Below are 22792 nucleotides of genomic sequence, written 5' to 3'. Positions count from 1 at the left end.
TTATATTGTATTTTTAATCAATGTTTTTCCTTATTAATTCTCATAATTAATGTTAGTATAGTAACATGATTGTAGATCTAGCTAGATATAGAAATTCCTTTTAAAAAAAAACTAGATATAGAAATTTTGTCTAAAAAAAGCTAGATATAGAAATTTTTTAAATGTGGATATAAAGGTAAATTAGCGAAATCCAAAACAGGATCATTTCTAATACTCGTTAAGGTGGGATAGTAGCTTTGAACTTTCATTAAATGGTTCATTAAATTGCACAAATATATCACTCTTTAATAAAAATAAATAAATAGTTAAATTAAAGTTTAAGGATTATATTAAATAATAAATGTTTTCCTATTTCAAACTATGAATCATTTATCGAGAGAAATTGATTAAACAGAATGCGATAATTGATGTAAACTCTTTGATTCTTTGATTTCTATTGAAAAAATATATGAATGATTTAGTACACGTTGTTATAGCCTAAGTGAAATATTTAGACTGTAATTTTTTAAAAATATCTTAAGTTACTTCGTGAATTAAAAAAAACTAATTGAATAGAGAGTCCTTATTAAACATAATTAATCAAATTCTCAAAAAAATTAATTATTCAATCGATGTTTCTTACTAATAGCATGGTTACTCAAATTATAATAAATGATTTGTTTTGAAAAATACTATCATTTTAAAAAAATTAATTATTTTCCTTTTAAAAAAATAAGAATATATATATATATATATATATATATATATATATATATATATATATATATATATATATATATATATATATATATATATATATATATATATATATATGAGACTATTTGCTTCCCGAAGCTTCCTCAGCTCAGCCACATTCATTCTTATTTGAATATTCTTTTCTCATGAAGTGGTAAACTTCATTTTCTTAACATACATATTTGAGATATTCTCTTATAATTTCAATATCAACCGAAAGATTTAACAATTATAATTAAATATTAAAAATTAATTACATAAAAATTAATTATCTACAAATTTCAAATACTCCTAACATAACTTATTATCTCTAGTTTAAATTTGATTTTTATAAAAATACAAAAAATTTAAATTATAATATACCACAACATAAAAAATTTATACATTAAAAAATGTTTATTTAGAAAATTTTATTTATTGTAAATTATAAATTTCAATTATGAAAAGTAAATAATTATTTTGATAAATACACAAACTAATGTGTTTGATTTGTTATTATCTTGCCTAAAAGTTTAAATATTTTTGTTAAATATGTTTTTTTACTTGTAATAAATTCATTTTTTGGTTTATTACCTAAAAATTATATTTTTATTTTACTACATGACATTTCCAAAATTTTACTTGTGGTACTTGTTATTATTAGTATTGGTCCATCAACTGATCGAGACAAATCAACAAAATGTCAAGGTTAGAATTGATATTCTACTTTATCCATTCCTTTTATTAATAACTTATATTTTTGTACATACAAATTAAGAAAATAATTAATATTTAGTTTCATGAACATTGCTTAATTTCCTATTTTAGCCCGTATTTCATGTTATTAATTTATCTATGAATATTTATTAATTAATTTTCAAGGTTAGAATTGAAAAAATATTTAAAATGAAACGAAAGTTACTAAAACTTCAATAAAAAAACGGAGAGAATAATTCTTTTAATAAGAACGAGTTAATTCTCAATTATAATTAGCGTAAATTTTCTTAAAATGTGATCGTATCAAATGATAGATAATTATTATTTTAATAAAAAATATAGATAATTTAAATTATTAATAATAATAATAAAGGTTAATTATTAGATTGATAGAAATTATATTTTACCATATAAAAGAACAACCAGCTGATAATGTAATTATGTAACTTTGGGTATTAACTACTTTTTTTTATGTTCCATGTAACTTTAGGACTTATTAATAAGATGGCAAATGGAAAAAAGAGAAAGAAAACAGATGTGAGAGGGGACAAGAAAGATGGATGTCACCATTGTAGATATTTCCAATGCAAACACTTACCTCGCACTCAAATATATCCTTTAACCATTTGCCGGAATTGGCCTGCACTTGATTTGGTTTCCCCACAAAGCCAACAATTAATACATTGGGAAATGAAATTATAATACCGGCTTAAACTTTGACAGTGTCTTTCTTTCTTTAGTACATTGATGCTGATAATTGATCCAGATGGCTAACAAAATTTAGCTAGTGACACTTCATCGTGATTGTATGGTTGATTTCTTTTGGTTATGTTTGTGATTCTTTATAAGGGAATAAATGTATTAAGCTAAACTTAATATAATGGTCGTTTAATTATTTTAGTGACCTACAAAGTAATTTAGGCTACTTGCCTAAAAAAAAATCCTTAAAAGTTATTTTCAAATTAAAGTTTTAACTAAAAGATTAAAAAAATATTTGGTCATTTTAGTTTAAAAGTTAATGTAAAAATTATTGCTAACTCAATGCTTAAATGATCAAATGTGTCCCGCTAAATTTCACTTAAATTTCACTTTAAAAATTATTTGGTCATTTTAGTTTAAAAGTTGTATCTCTAATTTGTCAGTTTATCAGCATTCTTCGTTGAAGAGGCTCTAAGGTATTGATCAACTCAAGTATGCATTCATGTTGAACTAGGTACTCTCTTAGTCTATGTCTATAAAAAAAAATCAATAAATAAAATATTGTATTTATGTAGAAGGTAAAAGGGTACCAAAAAAACCATATACAAATAATACCAAAATACAATTTCAAACTTTCCAGTTGTTACTTTCCATTTATACCAACAAGAAGACGAGTAATAATCTAAAAAAAACAAAATGTATACAACACCAAAGAAACCCCATATTACTCCTTCAAAGCAGCATGGACAATAATTATCTTATTCGCCTTCTAAGATATGTACTTTGAACTAACTTGAATATTAGACTCTAGGCAAGTCTTACTACCTATTAGAATATATCACTTGAGTGGTTGAATTGCTCTCTAACCATGTATAGGATCTATTAGAATGGCTAGATCAACTTTGGTTAGAGATATTGTAAGAAAATGTTTTATTTTGTACAAATAAAGTGGGATAATTTGTTTCCCTTACTTTTAACTTTTAAATATATATATATATAAATATTATTCTGAGTTATGACCGTAACATCTATTTAGGTCTTTATTAGTTTCATGATTATTTGAACACGGAACAATTGGCACATAATATAATTTCTCTAATTTTAATTTTTAAGTAAAGAATAAAGATAATACTATCAATTACCTTTATGGAAAACAATAATGAAAAAATTCATGAAAATCAAAGCATTACGTGCACATCTCACCTTATTTTTAATATAATTATACGGTAATTTTTAAGAAAATATTATATTTATTGATGCCATAATCAACAAAATGTCTTGAGGCATTAAATATTAAATATTCGAAGCACGTGCAAATTTTCTTTGAGGACATGATTAAGTGGAAGCAGCATTCCGGTTTCCAAATAACCAAATTCTTTACATAGTATAGCTACACAAATAAAGCAAAAAAATAAAATAACTATACCTTTTTTTAATTTGCTGAATGGAAGAAAAGAAAACTATAGCTACAAATTAAGTAAAATAAATTATGTTTTTAAGAAATAAAAGGGGAGCAGGCACCAAGTTTTAATTATCTAATGCGCATTAATTGAAGCACTAATGTCATTGGCCATGAATTAGCTTTCCTCAAACATCAAGGACTCGGTCAGAATCGTGTGTGTGTGTATATATATAAGCACATAATCAAGCTCTACAGTTATTGCAAAGAGCATATATCAACAATATATTAAAGATTAATTAGGACTGCATACAACTAGTATTGTAACTCTTCAATAATGCATCGTAGGTGGCCATAACCATGATAGATATATCACTCGAATAGGGTTATCCTTCCCATACTCCTGACCGTATTCAGCTATAACTTTAAGGTTACTCAAACTCTTATCCTTCATGAGCACCGTTATAGGCATCCTAGAACCATAAGATATATATCGTTATTAGAAATATGATGCTTTATCGTGGGTTTGAATGGGGTAATTGAATTGAGTAATTCATTTTTTTTTAGAAATTGAAATGTTATGTATAAATTTCTTTGTTTGAACAATACATTTAAAATTTAATCTCATTTTAATGGGGTATTTTTGTAAACTTAAAATACAAAAATTTAAATTCCTTCAAAAAAATTAAAAATTAAAAATTCTCTTCCACTGTGACATGTAAATGAATGATATAAAATTCTAATATGTAAAGGTCTATGGGTTATCTCATAAAAGGTAGTGTAATAAAGCATCAATCTAAATCATTGCCTTTCTCTCCCAACAATGGATCTAACTGCAGCCATCACACGACGACGACTTCAACTAGCATTCAAACCCTTGCTAGAATGATTGCAGTATTATCTAACTTTCTCCGGTGACTTTTTGGTGACCCCGTCGGAATCTTTGCCTTTCTCTTCTGTCACTATTCTTTGGCTTTCTCACTGATTTTGTTATCATCAACTTTCAATTCCAAATTTGTTCTTTGTTGCTTTGTTTGCTCATGCAATTAACTTATAGATTTGTTATTTGTGTTAAACAATATTTTTGTTAAATAAAATTTGTCAATTCATTATCGATAATCAATACTGCTATTTCGTTACTTAGATTCTTGTGTATAAAATCTTGAGTTCTATATTTGACATGGAGTTGCTAATGCTTGGAGCTATTTTAGAAAGAATTTGAAATATTAATATTTGTCTTTTTTTTTTACCAGCTAAGTAATTTTATTGTTTATTAATCAAGAAAAAGGGACCACGAATTACAAGGTGTGGTTATTAATATTGGTCTTTCTAAATTATTAAATATTATAATTTTTTTTTGAATTATTAACTAAATTTTAATATTGTTGTAAAAAAAACTAAATTTTAACTTTTTAAATCTATATTTAAAATGAAATTTTATATGTAATTACTTCATCCAAACAAAAAGTTTAAAACTTAGAAAAATTAAATTACTTTATACAAAAAAAAATATTTATGAAATGGAAGAAATTTAATTCTAGCAATTTAAATTCCAAATATTCTAAATTTTCTGAATTTTTGAAATCACTATTCAAACGCAAGATTAATATTTTTGTTACACTATCTATGATGCATGGAATTATCATGAGAAAATAATTGATTTGGAACGAACTAATACTTATGCCACTTAAAAAGAAATCAATACTATATTCTAGGCAAATCATATATGCATGAAAGTTTTGTAAATGAAAATAATAGACTTAGCTGTAAAACATGTGAGGACATGAGAAGTCCAGGTTCTCCTCCTCATATTGAGGCTTTCGCATCTGTACTGTATAGGTATCAAAGTCACCTTCTAGAAACCTGTGCGTTATGAATTGAATACAAATGTTTAAAGTTTCAACTTCAAAATGCACTACTACAAGTGAAGACATATATGCTGCAGTTATGTAATGAGAATGTCAGCATGATCAGGGATTCAATCTCCAAGTTTGCGTGAATGGAAGAAAAACATATATTAGGAGAGATTAATCTTTTAAATAGATTTCGGTATTTCGAGAGATTAGTCTTTAATTTTTTACTAGAAATATACTAGGTTCACCTAAAAATATGCAGGGCCTTTTCCTTGGAATAATTTTAAATAAACTTTAGAGGAGGAGATTCAGATGATACAAATCATATAATTATAAATCTGTTATCAAAACTACCTCCTTTTTCTAGATAACTTACCACTCAGTGTCTGCCCTCCTCTTTATGAATTCATCCACAACCTGCAGAATAAGATTTCATGTTTTCCCACAACCCGGAACAGAATGAAATAACCAACCTAACAAAAGGATCTATGGTCACATAATTTGAGCTGGAAATTAAGCATGATCTATTTGCACCAACGTTGCTGATGGTCTACCATAGTAACATTACACTAAGTTCTTTGAACATTAAGCCAAACTAGAATTCATTAGTTACATTACATGGGAGATCCTTGCTGATAAAAAAAGAAAAAAGAAAAATTAGTTAGATGGGGGAGAAAAGAGTACCTTGGCTCTGAGTTCATCTGCGAGTTCTTTTTGCCTGCTAAGACTTGGAGATGGTTCCCCTGATCTTAGACATGCACCATAGACCACAGATCTAAACAAACATCTACCATCTCCTGGAATGCCTGCAATAAAGAAAACAATTTTAAATAACATATAATTAATGAGAAAATTTAGCTACAAGGAATTATAACATATATATGTGTGTGTGTACTTTTCAAGTTGAGGTAACTCCCTTTCAATTTAAAATTGGAGTCCCGTGAATTACCACCATGCAATTACTATATACTAAAACAATTACAAGTAACATCCACCAACTTAAATATCAAGTCTAATTTAAACATCACTTTTGTGTAAGAAAACTAATCCAGTCAGTATTAAAATTCAGAAGCCATTTTGTTGGAATTAGCAAAACATACGAATTATTGGAAAGTTGTTATCGAGCGATTTTTCTGGCTGTGGCATCACTTGAACCGCAAACTAAAGCCAAACCAGGTATTGATGCATAAATTAAGCAAAAGAATAACCGTATATTGCTCTTGTCTCTTGAGCTTGGAGCTTGGACTTGTTAGGCACTTCCTCCATCCTTTTCATCTGTTCTTTTGGTTGATTTCTGGCATAAAATTCAGCACTAGACAACCGAATCTGATGCTTTTTTTTCTCTCTTTTTAACTTTTTCTTTCTACCCTTTCATTCTGCCAATTAATAAATTGTTTCATAAATTAACCAATGGAACAGATGTATTGTTTTTCTTTAAAAAAATCTGTTTTTTTGTCTGTTTTGGCTGAGATCTCTTTGTGGCCGTAAAGTATTGACATTAGTGTTAATCACTATGGCGGGTGCTTAATTTCACGTTAGAATCGTCCAAAATCATGTAGAAATATAGTTAACGAAATTTTCAGGAAATATTCAGTGTAAGTTGGAGAATTGATTCTCATTTTATAATTAATTTTGAGGTGAAACTGTTAGAATAGAAGTGGTGTGAGGTGAAGTCTCACATCATATCAGAATAACAAGTTTGAGTATCATATAAGTGAAAATAAAACCCATAAATCTAAGTTTTAAGGTTTTGGTTTAAGGTGTGATATCATGTTCACTTGTATGTTTAAGGGAGAGGTTATCATGTAAAAGAGATTCACACTTGAGAATGAGATTATTTGAATACAAGTATAAGATCAAATTTGAGTATTATATAAGTATAAGACCCATAAAAGTTTAAGTTTTTGGGTTAATGTTCACTAATATAATTGTGTAAATTCTTATGCGTTAAGGTTAAGGTGGTTTGATGGAAAAAAAATTATATTGAACTTAACTACTAATTTGTTTTTTAGAATAAAAACTTTTAAGCCTAATTCCCTTCAAATTAATTTCATTAAAAAAATGTTCATTCACTGTATAATTAGTTTGAGCTGTTACTTATTAGATAGATTCATTTTCTGAGTTAAGAGTTTGAGTGCCACACTGTGATGCCCGTCTTCAGAATCAAGCAGTGATTTCAAGATTGTAAATGGTGGGTGGCTCTCACTAAAGATTGTCTAACAATACAAACTGTGCAACATGAAATGTTGAAGATGTCGCTTTTGCGCTTTGAAAAACACGTAATGATAGAACAACTATCAACTAAATTGGTCGGACCCCCCAATAAATTGTGGACAAAGTTCTTCAACAGTGTTGTGAATATTGGAATGCTATTGTTCTCTCCTGATAAGGAATCGGTTATATGGCCTTCATCTTTGTTCCTTGTCTTTTATGAAGTTGCATTTTGTTTTTTAATATTTTGAAATTTTAACACCCTTGGTTCCTTACACTTTCCATATCCGGGCAATTTGTAACTTATTCGGGGAATAGGTTAACTGTAAAATGTTGCACCAATAGCTTCACGAATATGCCACTCAGTATTTTCTTTTTCCAAGTGAATTTTCCGAAACAGTGATGAACTTTAGCTGATATTTTAATCGTTTAAAGTCGATGTCCCTGTCCAGAACTGTTGATTTTAACCGTATAGCATTATTATTGGTTGGGAATTAATTGATGTTTCATATACTAAATAACAGTTATTTATTTCATCATATTTCTCAGCTATTAAATTATAGACAGTACCATATGGTTGACTTGGTGCTTGAAAAGAGAAAGGGAGGGCGAGGTTTTATTAGGCTTTCTGTCTAAACTTATGTCTCCAAAAAAAAAAAACAAATTTTTTGGTAGTTAGAAAATTAAAATCAAAAGATACCTTGCAGCTGGCACACTACAAGCCGAGTAACATGCAACAGACTTCACATTTACCTCAACCTTCATAAGGGAAATCTAACACATGAAGCTCGTAGAAATGAAAACACCCCTCCCCCACCCAAAAAACGAACAAAAACATTTATGAGAGATTGATATACAAAGAGGGAAGGGACAGGTAAAAAACATCCATAAATTACATATGACTGTACATCTCTTCTTTGGGAACCAAAAAGTAAGCAGCACCCGAAAGAACGGGTGAGAGAGTGAAAAGCAGGGCCAGAAAAGTTAAGAATCAAACAGAAATTTACATGAAACTTAACACTGGTAAACAGAATAGCTCTTGCTTTTCCAGAGAAAGCTAAAAGCTTTCCCCACCACCTTTCTTCTAGATATTGTTTTAGATAGCGGTTTGGTGTCAGGAGGAGGCATAGACAAATCACTACTTTCGGATTCAGGTTGATCAATCTTAACAGGAGAATGGTCTCGTTGTCGCTGCTCTCTGAAGACCATCAAGAGCTTCTGAGCCTTCTCTCTTCCTCTCGAGGTCCCATTCACTGATATTGACACCAATGCAGGTATAACCCCTTCTTGCAGGACCATCTGACAACATTCCTCACTCCTGTTACACAAAATTAGGAGACAAGAAGCAGCTTGTTCCTGCTCTATGGGCTCACCGGTATCTAGTGTGGAAGCCAAGGCACTTATAAGTCCAGGAGCCAACATCATTTTCTCTCTTCCTGCTTGATAAACCGCCAAATTTATCAAAACAGCTATGCATTTTTCTGTCCACATGCAATCACCCTGGTCTACAAGAAGGGATTGTAGGCCATCCATGATGCCAGACGAAAGGAGGTTTGGAATATTTGAGGGCACAGTAGAAAGGTTATAGAGTGCATGGAGGGAATCTATCTTGCACTGGACTTCTGTCTTGGCTTCAAGAATCTGGATTAGGAACTGGACAGCCTGACTTGTGCCAATCATATGCTTGGCTTTATCGAGGCAAGAAAGATTCAGATACAGGGCAACTGCACAACCGTAGGAACTAGTTTTTGAAATCATTTCCTCCAACAACGACAAGATTCCTGTTGATATCATAATTTCCTTATTTCTGTTGAAAAAAGAAAAATGGATCAATCTTGTGTTAATGATGATTTACAAAAGAAATGAAAAACAAAAGGAAAAAGTAGTCATTCAGCCAATTCAGAAAGAGTTAATGGAACATCAATTCTATTATTTCTTCAACAAACTTCATTGCAACATACTAATTAAAGGGTGTAATTCAACAAGGACAGTATCAATTTTCAACATCAACTGGTGCACTATGCATGTCTTCTGTGTTTTTCTACTTCTTTTGGGAATACATCGTACAAGATGCTTAAACAAACCAGAGAAAACAATTCTGCAATTTATTTTCCAAATAAAGTTTAAAAGGATTTGCTGGACCAATGCCACTATAATTTTCCAAAATACAGGAGGTCAACCAAAAACAACAGCAGCTAATATATGGGTAAGGCTCTTTAAGAGCTAGAGGATGAGTAGAAGTTGATCATTGTGATACTGAAGATACTTTTGACCACAAGATAACAAAGTGATTATGGCATTGGATAAATGCAAGGTGTCAATTTTCAAATAAAAATAACTATTATAATTTTGTAATCATATGAAAATCAGTTTTACTTTACGATTTAATACACACCTATTGTTATTCACAGCCAGGTTGAACAGAGCCATGGCACCAATTTCAAGAGCCATCGCATTCGCTTCATGCACAGCTGATTGCAGAAACTGCATAAGTGCTTCAACAAATCCATTGGCCCCCATAAAAATCCTGGCTTCCTCATCATCCCGCAGCAACAGCCTCAACTGTTCAACCACTTTACACTTCCTCTTCCAATTGTTCCCTTCTGTCAAGACTTTAAGAAAACTAACATACTGTTCATTATCTTCCTCTTGCGCACAAAAACTTTCAGTAGCATTTCCCCCCATTTGCTCTGAGATACCACTCTCTTCTACAGGAACAACTTTGACACCCTTCAACTTGCAAGAGCCAACACTGTTTACGGATCTTGAATTTGTGGATTCAGTGTCTGATAAAGCCAATCTCCAGTAGTTAAAATCAAGAGATTCAGGAGGGCCTTCAGGAATAGGAACTCCATTCTGTTCACACCAACTAGCTACAAGACCCTTAACACAGTAATTAGGAGTCAAACAAAGATGTGAAAGTTTCTGTTGAGTCTTTGGGCAGGTGTTGTGCCCATCTCTGAACCATTTCTCTATACAAACCCTTTCATATGTTTGCCCAGAAGCAATTATAACAGGATCACTCATAAGTTGCAGAGATATTGGGCACCTTAACTCTTCTGGCGGAAGGAGCATCTGCCCTGATTTCCTATTATTTGGCTTAAAATTAAAGGAACTAAGTTTTGAAAGCTGTCTGTCAAAGGCATGACAATGACCACTGGGAATGCCATCCTCAAGAGATCTCTGAACAGTGGGAGAACAAGGTTGAGAACCCTGAGAATCATTGTCATCAGAAAACTCACTTCTAAATAACTTGGAATATTTCCTCATAAGGTGTAAAAGAAAAGCAATAATTGATTCTTTCCGCTTGTCTTCCTCAGCACGAGCCCTTTCTATGAGTTTTTTTAGAGCTCTTCTTTCTGTAAGAGCTGTTCTTGAAGAAGTGATTCCAAGTCTAGTAGCAGCCAGATGAAAACATTCAAGTTCATTACTATCATTAGAGTCACTAAACTTTCTTCCCTGCTGAAGCAATGCAATTAAATCATCCCCAACTTGCTTCTCTGATGGGTCAAGTGCAAATACCGTACTTGCAAGTTCTTTCACAATTTCGTCAATCTGAACAGATGCCATTTAAAAAAAATCAAATCATGAACAAATTAAATATTGAAAATGATGACATAAAAAGAGTATCACTGTGCATGGGCATTTACATAAAAGTATCAAAGTGTTAAGAAAGCTGAATTCAAAATATTGCAAATAACACGGCTTTGAATTATCATGTAAAAAATACATGAAACCTATAAAATAGGCTCTCCCTTGCTCAGATATTCAAAAAGCAATTAGCAAGGCTGAGTAAAAGTGTTTACATAATGGAGCAGGAATATAGGATCATGAACCTAGAATCAAATGGAGGGAAATCAAACATGAAAAAAGAGAACTGTACATCCATATTGTTGAAATTTCGCACCTGACAACCAATAGATTGAGGAACAATATCTTCCACCCGTTTAAGACTGTCCCCAAGAGCACATTTAGCCTTCTCAAATTTTAGCAGAACAGAATCCCCAGTTATAGCCTGCGTCATAGGTGAAGTTATATGTAAGATGCTCTACAAAATGTATTACAGATCAAATAACTTTATGAACCAACATAAAATAAGATGCAATAAGTGTTACAGCAAATTTGTACAATGAGAATAATAGTAAAGTTGTACAATGATAATCATACCAAGTAAAGTTTACTACACTCTGAGCAGTGCTGAAGAACATTCTTTGCCTTTTCTAAGGCTACATGCAATGAACATAATGCCTGAATTCCAGATTTGCTCCTAGGCCTAGCTGCTTCTAAAGAAGGAAATAATGACAATATCTTGCAGTATATTGCAGACAGACACTTGCACATTTCTCCATGTAACTGCTTAAAAAAAAGATATATAATGGTTAGATGATAGATTACATCCAGAGAATTAACTCCAAAAAAAGAACTTGCAACAGAATGTGAAACAACAGCCATAAAAGTAAGGCGAAAAGAAGAATGCAAAATATTTACTCTTTTTTAGTTTGGCCAACAATTCAAAACATTTTCTTAAACAAAAGCAGTGACAAGTCACATACATAAAAGAAAATCTTTGAAATGTGCTTAAAACAGTGCTTAGACCACAAAAAAAAGACTAATATAAAAGCAATTTGTCTCCTTAGTTATATACCTTGGCCAAAATATTCTGAGTACTCTTTTTACATGGTACTAATTTACTACATGAAAGCATTAGAATTTCAAAACAGCTCTCGCAGTAATCAAAGATATATCATCATACCTTGGCATCGCTTGCTGCAAAAAAACTTTCTTCAACCTCAGCAACATCCATTATTCGCATTCAGTCTGTATTCTTAGGTGCTAACTAACCTGAACAGTATAAAGTATTAAGCAGGATCAAAAAGAAGAAAGAAATAAAGTTAAAGTAGGGTGAAAATGAATGCTACAGCCAGTTTCGAATGTAAAAAAATAAAAAAAATCAGCCCAAACCGCTGCAACCAACTAACTAAACATTCCACTACGAACTTCAATCTTTTTTCATATGCAAACCATAAAATTTGACGCTATCTTTCTTATAAACAACTTTTTTTTAAAAAATAATAATTGGTTGATACAAATAACGGAATAAGCATTTTATTTATGCAATGAGCACAATCCGAAAAAAAAAATGTAACCAAAACCAAAATAAAGTCAAATCAGTGAGGAATTAGATTTGTTAAACCCTTAAATTTTAAATAAACAAATAACTATCACTTTCTGTTTTCAGCATTTTCTGTCCATCCAAATAGACCACAAGAATTTGTCCAAATGACATCAACAAAAACAATGTACTACCAACAACAAAAAATTCATAATAGACAGAACAACCAAAGATTAATACAAAATTGGAAAACGTAACCAAGTCAATTTGGACATCCTACCATTGAAAGGAGAAACGTTGATTGAAAAATGAATTCAGAACGTGCAAATTTAACCCCAAAAAACGTGAATTTAACAGCTTCATAATTCCCAAAAAAAAAAAAACACAATACATAATTGCGAGCTAAGACGAAGATCTTCACTCAAATTGACAAACATGGAGGCATCATGTCACCTTGGGCAACAGAAACCGAGACATACATTAATCATTTTTATTTAATCTGGTCTAAGAAAAGAAAGAAAGAAATCTGATTCAAAAAGGGAAGCGAAACATTGAGGTTGAGAAGAAAAATTTGAAATGAGGGATTTGATAGGGTTTGGAAGACGCACCAGGAGGAGAAGATGAGAGAAGAAATGCAATGAAATGAATCATGTGATTTATGGCCAATAAAAACGCCGCTTCGGGAAAAAAAAATGAGGGTTGGGAAGAAGATCTGTGAGTTTAGTTGTTTTATTCAGAGACAGGTATTGAGGTCCAAACCGAAGAGCGAATTGTTGGGAGGAAGCGCACGAGGACAGAGGGGAAAAAGGGAAAGAAAGAGCAAATGTGAGAGAAATCGCTATTTTCCTTCGCTGTGCTGTGTCCGTGAACGGTAACAAATAGTGGCAGTTTATCATTACCAAGATACTCCTCATAATATTGATTTTGAATTATTTAAATAATATTATTTTATGTTTGAGTCTTTGTGAAAGTAAAATATACTAATTTAAATAAGAAACAATTTTTTTATAAACATTGTTCATATCTTATGAAAACCTGAATTTGAATTTTTGTGCTGATATAAATAAGGATTTTGTTAGTAAACAAAATTCACTTAAGTTCTAATTCGCTTAAATTATTTTGTAAAAAACAACCAAAGAGAACCTACAATAACATTAATGATGAATAATAAAATTTATAAAAAAAAATTAACATTTAAAATTATTATTCTTTTTTATTTATTATTTTTTTATAGATAAAATAATTTAGGATCATTATTATTTTGAGATAAAGAAAATATAAAAAAAGTTTAAATAAATATTTTACATCAATAATATAATGATTAAAAACATTATTAGGAAATTTAAATAACTTGGGGACAAATTTTGGCTTTTTTAAGAATGAAATTAATGTTGTTTATCTCTTCCTCCCGCTTCACCGGCCGACACTTGCCGACCTCCTTGTTTGTCGCGTAGCAAACCTGTCATATGTCATAATAGTTGCCCGGTGACAAAATTGTCCCTTTCATTACTTTTATCTTTTGAAAAATAACCAAAATCTTCGGTATCTATCCGACAACTACTTTTTTAAGATGTTGAGCACACTCATAGTGGATTAAAAAATATATACTCTTGGTTAATCGTAATCTTGTTTAACTGGGAGTAATGTTAACACATTCATAAATCGTCCATGCTTTGCAATCCAACGTGCTAGGGTGGGCAAAATTTGTCTACAGCGTCACATGGAAACTTGTGGATTCAATTAAAAAATGAGCATATTCATGTGCTTGTTGTATTAAACTCGCGTACAATTTTTGGGTTTTTGATTTAACCATTTTTTATGAGTTGTTATAGGATGAATTTATTAAGTATTGTCGTGGTGAAACTATGTTCTTGACAAGTCAAAGAAAGTCTAGTCAAGTGTCTCATAGATGTGTTACTTGCAGAATTTTAACATTTAGTCAGTAATCAATGAATAAAAAAATGAACTGTATTTTTAGTGAAGTTTTTAATATTTATGTGTTATTAACTTTTGATTATCCCTAAATATTAATAAGGATCTCATAAACGTGAGAATGGTGTTAGACTGTAAGTTGATAATTATGCAAGATTTTTTTTATTATTAGCAACTATATATGTTATTATTTGTTTTGAACGAATTATTATATGTGATTCATCTCGAGCTTTCTATGAGGGGTTTCTTCCTACATTTTGAGTTAAGGGTTAATATACATGCTCAGGTTGTCATGGAGTATTTTTAGAGAATACCTATGGTAGTTGGTTCTTCTTTTAGAACTTATCATATCTATATGGAGAATTTGTTGCAGAATACAATGAATGTCTTTCATATGTTGGGTATTAGTACGTGACCCATGAAGATAAGTCAAGTACATGAGAATGATGTAAGAAGGTTGAAGATAGTCAAAACAGAATTACTCACCTTATTATGCTTCTAAAACATGAATGGATCCTCTGCGGTGACATTATCACTGCACGAGATCCTAACCATTCATTAAATTTAATAATATAATTATTGTTTAGATATTGAAAAAAAAAACATTTATATTTTTCAATAAATTTTAAAACTTTAAACACCATCATTGTATCATACAAAGTTTCACACAAAATAATTGAAGATATTTAGTTAAAGCAATTCAATACACGTACTCAAATAATTTTCTTGCTGATAAACTATAATTATCTTCTAAAAAGCTTTTAAAAAATAATTTTCTCGCTGTCCAAATTTTTTTTAAGGCTAACTTCGTTAATGTTATCATAATATAGCAAGACAATATTAATGTAACGTAACCTAGTCAATTAGCAGTAGTGGTGGTTCTAAAATTTTAGAAAATTGCTGTGTTAATCTAATAATCTAAAGATTTGTTAGTGTTCCTGTATAGTCAATCTTTGATCACATAGCCTAACTAATCAACACTTGTAAATAGTGATCAACACTTTTGTGAATAGTGATGTTACGTTACTTTGACTATTGAGTATTGCACATTTGAACCACATATATATCAACACAACGTTTCTCACTTATCAATCTTTCAACTGAAGTCTATTAATAGGTTTTAACTAACACAAGACGTTATCTGAGCACATCTTTGATTGAGAAATTATTGATAGACTGCTCTGTTCTTGGTGACTTTAAGTGTGCGAGTTTTTCTTTTTATTATGTTTAAGTGTGTGAGTTAATTGTTAAGTTCTTTACTTCTCAATATAAGCCTTTGACTTTTAAGAAATATAAAAGGTAGAGATATAATGATATATGAGCTATGAAGCAGACAATAAAATTGAAAAAAAAAACAAATAAAGTCATCAGTTAAAAGATTTTTCAAAAAATTAAAAATTCAAAAAAGAAATATGTGACGCTTGTAATAAAAGAATTTCTATAATGTGATATTATTATTTTTATTATTATTATTTCACGAGAAGAACTTAGGCAGGAAGAAATTTCAATATTTCCTTTGAGGATTACTCTTACTTTCAAGTGAAAGACAAAAGTGTTGCAAGAAAACAGTTAGTGCTTTTTCTAACGAAATTTAAGAATCACTGTAGTAAGATATATTATAAGAGTTTAATTTTGACATAATATTAATATAAAATATTTTACACTCTGATAAACTAATTAAAAACCATCTTACCAAGTTACTCCTTCTCCATAATATAATGTTGGGAAGATTTGGACGCTTAAATTAAAAATTGGCATTACAAGTTACAATAACTCCTCAACTTATCAAACATCACTAATCAATTTTTTCGGCTAATCACCTAACAAATACTACGGTAAATACCAATATGGTCACTAAAAATGAAAAACGATGATAAATTGATATGTAAAAAATAAAAAATAAAAAATTAATTTCTAAATATACAAAAAATACAATAAATTGGTTCTACTATTAAATTTATAAAATGATAATAACTTATATTTTCTAAAAACCAATTTCATATTAAATTATAAATTTTATGAACCAATTTATTATTAAATTATTTACAAGATTAATTTATCACATTTTTGTATATTTGAATTTAAATTTTTCATATTTTAATAATCAATCTATCACTATCTGATCCTTTCTGAATATTAATCCCAAATACTAATATCCTTTCTAAATTTTCCAATTACTCTTGATTTCATAAATTATGATTAAATTAATTTTTGTCTTTCACTCATGACTCAATGCACAATCCTAGTTTTTGTACTTTTTAAAAGGTAAAATTGTAAATTTGGTCTCCCATTTTATCTCTAATTTTGGATTTTGTCTCTCATTAAAATTATTTATGAATTTTGTTCTCGTATTTAATCAAATCACGTAATGTTAGTTGCTCAATTCACAATTGGATGTCGACTATTACAAAGGAATGTTGACTGTCACGTGTCGCGTTCTTATTGGATGATGATTGCCACATGTCATGTTTTGATTAGTCAATGAAAACAACAATGCATTTCATCTTTCATGGAGTTAACATTCAATAAGAACGTGACACGTGACAGTCATCATCATCCAATAAGAACGTGACACGTGATAGTTAACATTCATTTGTAACAGTTAACGTCAAATGTAGACTCGGGGACCAACATTATATGATTTGATTAGATACTAAGACAAAATTCGTGAATAATTTTACCGGGAGACAAAATCCAAAATTGAAGACAAAATGGAGGATCAAAAATATAATTTTATCTTTTTAAAACAATATGATACTATTATCTTAAATTGAGCCGAGGAAAAGCTATAGTAAACCATCTTAATGTCTATCTTAAATAATTCTTAAATTTGTATTCTCTCTTAGATAATATTTTTATTAGGAGAAATTGAAGTCGTACACCAATAAATTTTCAAAATAATTCTTAAAATGATAAAATTATATAAATAATTTTAATATTAAATATTATAAATATAATTCCTACTTTGATATATTATAACTAATTTAAAATATTTTTTAATATTTAAAAACTGTTTCATATAATTTCTAATACTTAAAAGATTATTTCTAAATTTTATTTATTTTAACAACTGTTTTGGAAAGATGACAATACTTTAAAGATAAAATTAATGGTATATTAAAAAAAACTGTTTTTAAAAAAAAAAGGTCATTGCATGACTCTTTAATGCACCATTGGTGTATCTGCAAACTAAATTATGAAATCCATGCCACCGAGACAGAGTCTGGGTAGACATGTGTGTAAAACATTATCAAATTAATGATGTAAAGATAATTACTTTTCCTGCATTTGGTTATAATTATTGTGCAAGAGAATAAAAATTATCCTAAAATTATTATAATTTCAATTTATTAATATAATATTAATTATTTTTCACTTAAATCTTTTATAATATTATAGACAATAAAATAATGATCATATAAGATTAATTTAATAAAATTATTATTATTATTATTTATTATTTTTCAATATTTATAAAATACCTTAGTACGATAATTATTTTAAAATAAAAAAAATTACATCATTAGGTTGTGACGTATTCATAAGATAATTATATAACCATTTCATGTTTAATTTAACTTATCTTAAAAAATATTGTTTATTTCTTTTAAGTTATTGAATGATATTTTAAAAACAAATGCTAATTATTATATAGGATTATTTTGTTAATTATAATTTAATTCGAATAGAATTATCTCTCACAAAGCATAAGTGCAATTTACAGAAAAGGAATTGCTTTCTCAAATTTAGGTGTTATCAAACACAAATTAATGCTTTTAAAATAATGATCGATGAATTAATGGTTTGTTGACTTAACTGTTCAATATTAGGTCAATAAAGTTTGTGTAATTGACTTTTTTTTATCATTACAACTACATATGATCGACTTCAAAAATCTATTAGTACTTAGTAAATATTTTTCAATTTTAAAAAATACAAATATTAACTAAAGGTGTGTTTGGAATGAATGAAAATAGAAGAAAATAAATTTGAGAGAAGAGAAAATGTACATAACAATATTCTTTTCCTTTGTTTGGTTGAAAAAAAAGAAAAAAAAATCAGAACAAAGTTAATCTCTAGAAACAAAAATTTAAAATCTTATTTTTTTGCATTTTCCAAATTTAAATTTTAAAAAAATAAAATTTGCTCGCTTCTTTTCTTTCCTCTCTAGGGCAAAATAATATCTGAAACTAATTTGTGGGGATATTAGCGGAGTGGAAAGAGGAAAGATTTGTCTTAAACAGTGAGTGAAGTGGATCTTTTTAATGGCAGCGTATGTGTCCACATAGGAGTACTACGGAAGAGGGAAATTACCAAAATTTTGTCTCTATATATTTTGAAATGTGGGTACAAAACACCCCACATTATTGCGCCGACGCTTGTCTCAGCCACGAATCATAGTCCCACCAATCCGTAATTTTAGGGATGATGCGTTTGTGTCTTTCCCTCCATCAACGATCAAGGTTAAGTAAATTTATCTTTTCACATGTATTATCTATTAGAAATGTTCAAGGTATTTTTTTTTTTTTAGAAATGTTAGGATCATATTCTCTTACATATATTTTTTTTAAATATATTTTTTTATTATTAAAAATTATAAAATTTAATAGGTCTCATATTTTATTTAATAAATTTTTTTCTTTTGATTTTATAATTTTTAATATATTTTAATCTATACAAAAAATATGTATGAAGAGGATGTTGCTAGCACCTCTCTTTTTTTTTTAACCTGTCAAACTAAAGGTGTTGAGTCTATGATGAAATCTCGGTATAAATAGACGAACAAGAAGGAATGATTTTTATTAAGAGTATGAAATGACAAATATATTCAACCTATCTGCCTTTTTTATGAGACTTTTATCAAGAGTTTGAAATTTCTTCAACATGACATTTTATTTTTACAAATAAATCAACAGAATATTTAATATATCATAGATAATATTTGTATTTTTCATTCATTTATTAATATTATCGAAGTACTTGTTAGCAACTTAGCATGACTCATAATATTTAGGCCCGGCAAACTTGGCTGAAATTGTTGGTCAAGTTTCAAAGGAGGAATCTAAATGTATGAGAAAATAAATTATATTTAAAAGTCATACATAATTTTTTGAAAAAAAAAATATAATTAGCATTAAAAATAATTTCAACTATTTGAGTGATAGTATGGGACAATAGATCAAGGAAAACAATACTTTATCACTCACAGAAAACTTGGGATGAAAATGGACCCCATTATGGGAAAGTTATCATCGCAATCATTCATTTTTAAACACACCATTAATTATGAGAAAGTGGTCCTCATTTAAGCAAGTCTCACGTTGACTAGGTTAATTTGAAACCAGTTGATTGATTGTTATGACTAACTTTGGATATCATTTCTCTTTCAAGAAAAACAAAAAACTTTGGATATCATCTTAGTGTCCTTTCAACAATTGTGTTTGGACCCGGAATCCATGCATCTGGACATGGATACAGACAGCGCCTTTGTATTACAAATTTTCGAAACTAATTTTAGATAATCTTAATTTTAGTTAATAATATATTAATTTAATGTTTATGTACGTCCTATATAAAACAATTTTATATGATCTTTTAATCATAATTTATGTTTAAATTATTTTAATATAATTATTTTAAAAATTAACACATATATATTTTTACCACTCAACACATTGAGCATCAAAATATCATTTTTATTTTTATATATTTAAGATTAGTATAGGTAATAGAGTATATATTTTTTATTCATTTAAAAGTTAATCGGCTTTTTTTACTGTTATTTAATTTTTAAAATGTCCACACACAAAAAATAAAACATGAATTTAATTCTAAAAACAAAAAAATATAATTAATTCAGAATTATAAAAAGTCGATAAAAATACAAAAAAGTAAGGTGAAAAATTAGATATAGAAAATAAATATTTACAATTTAAATAAATTTTTGAACCATAAAATTATACTACGTAATGTGTTGATGAAATATTTATGGCTTAATTAAGTTTTTCATACATGAAATATAGTCTATTTTAAGAAAAACTACCTAATATTCATTTTTTTTCTTAAATTATGAAAAAAATTACGTTTCATCTTACTATCTGTCATTGATCCGCATCCATTAAGTGATGATGTGACAGACAAAATGTCATGTCATCACATCTAATCACTAAACACATAGACACAGACATCCACGTTATTAATTTTTGTTTTTTTAATTTTAAAAAAAAAAAACCTCTCTCTCACACCCTCTCGCTGGCAACCGTTTTCCTTCACCAGAACTCCACTCTGGGGACCTCAAGCTCTTTATCTTCAACTTTAACATGCTTTTATCTCACTACATCCAAAAGGTTGTCTCTTCGCCATTCTTTCACTTCCCTCTCACTCTCACACTCTCATCCCTCACCTCAAAAACGTGTTTTCCCAAACCCTTTATCTCTTCCCTTCGCTTGTCGCCCATCTCAAAACCGACACCGACGACTACATTTACATCACATGCAATGACGTCGGTGTCGACTTCATCCATGCCACCGTCGTTGATATCTTTGTCGCAGACCTCTTCTCCCCATCGTCTTTGTCTGATGTCCCTCCAATCTCCAAGCAACTCTTTTCCTTTCCCCACAAAATCAGTTACACGCTCTGCCATCTGCCACTCTGTCACCGACGATGCCTCCTTTTGGAACTTCTTCACCACCTTCGTGGGAATCTCTAGAGGAGCTACCACCTCTCCCTCCAGCCTCCCCAATTTCTGCCGCGAATCCATCCTCAGCTGCAATGTCATGCTCCACCTGCCAGAAGGTAACAATAACATCACTAAAAAAACAAATAATTAATGCATTAATGATAAAAAAAATTGCCATTGTTATAATTGTGTTGCCTTCGATGGTGCTACGATGCTCCGTAACTTGGAGAATTGGGAGTGCGAGCCTAAGTCCTTTGAGTTGGGAAACCACGACGACGCCACCGTGCAAATAGGAAGCTCGTTGAGGTTTCCTATGTACGACAATGATTTTGGATGGGGGCGGCCCTTAGCCTACGCAGCGGCGGAGCGAACAAGTTTGACGGCAAGATGTCTGCATTTCTTGGGAGGAATGGTGGCGCCGCCATCAATTTGGAGGTGGTTTTAGTGCCTACGTGTTTAATGACTAGACATGATGGCGTGGCATGTCGTTTGTCACGTCATTACTTAACAGATGCGGACTAATAACAGGTAGTAAAATGAAACCTAAATTTTTTTTAGGTATTTGGGGGAAAAATGAATCTTAAGTATTTTTTTAAAAATGGACTATATTATAGATATGAAAAACTTAATTAAGCCAATATTTATATATGTGGAGAGGGGGGTTGTTTGAAAACATAAATAAGAAGAAGAGATAATTAAAAGAAAAATAAAATTGTATTATCTAAAATCATTAATAGTATTTAAGTACAAAGTCATTATACTATAAAGTATTTATATAGGGTAATTAACTTTTAATTAATGACATCTCTAATATATTGCTCTCAGCAAATTGGAAGATGTTCGCATCACTTCAACTTGAGATGAACAACACAAAATGTATATTAAGTCAAAACAAACTACAATGAAAAATGTCAGAAATATATCGGCTAAAAGGTATATGAAGATTAAAATTATAAAAAATTTAACTTTCTAATAAGGGCAAAAATTATAAAGTTTAAGCATCAATAGTAAAAGCAAAATGTGGTGCCTAACTACTCAAGAGGTAAGCTAAAATCAAAATCTCAATGCTTAACCACCATATAAGGGAGAAGTTGATGAAGTTGTTTTTGTTTGGAAAATGTCATTCTCGGCCGAAGGGGTCTCGTGGGGTGATCTATGATTTTAGACATGCAGTTTCACTTTGTAAGTTATATTACCTGTTTGATGTACTCTCTGTTTATCTACTTGGATAATTTCTTATGACCCAATTAGATTGAGTTTGATATTATATATCTATATATATATATATATATATATATATATATATATAAATATAGAGGTTAAAATCATCAAAGCCAAATAAATACAAGCTTAACTATTAAGCAAAAGTTAGAACTCAAGATTTAACAAGTTAACAAAAGCATATGTGCTTAACCACCTAAGAAATGTCGAATCTAAACTCAAGCAAAATGAGACTAAACAATAACAAAATCAAT

At 29.6% G+C, this 22792-nt stretch overlaps 1 protein-coding gene across 1 annotated transcript; it reads right to left on the bottom strand.

Moving 5' to 3' along the window:
* Nucleotides 1–5127: 5127 nt before the first annotated feature.
* LOC100783271 (U-box domain-containing protein 7) lies at nucleotides 5128–13605 on the bottom strand. Its single transcript, XM_003551456.5, is given in 10 exon segments — nucleotides 5128–5337; nucleotides 5340–5392; nucleotides 5759–5799; nucleotides 6067–6218; nucleotides 8781–9400; nucleotides 9989–11148; nucleotides 11501–11608; nucleotides 11761–11946; nucleotides 12347–12435; nucleotides 13315–13605. Coding segments are annotated over 9 exon segments (2484 nt in total). The 5' UTR covers nucleotides 12407–12435; nucleotides 13315–13605; the 3' UTR covers nucleotides 5128–5233.
* Nucleotides 13606–22792: the final 9187 nt, after the last annotated feature.

Source organism: Glycine max, chromosome 18 (assembly GCF_000004515.6).
Source record: "Glycine max cultivar Williams 82 chromosome 18, Glycine_max_v4.0, whole genome shotgun sequence".
Taxonomy (NCBI): Eukaryota; Viridiplantae; Streptophyta; class Magnoliopsida; order Fabales; family Fabaceae; genus Glycine; species Glycine max.
Note: the sequence above shows the minus strand (reverse complement) of the source record. Positions and strands in the feature narration are given on the sequence as shown.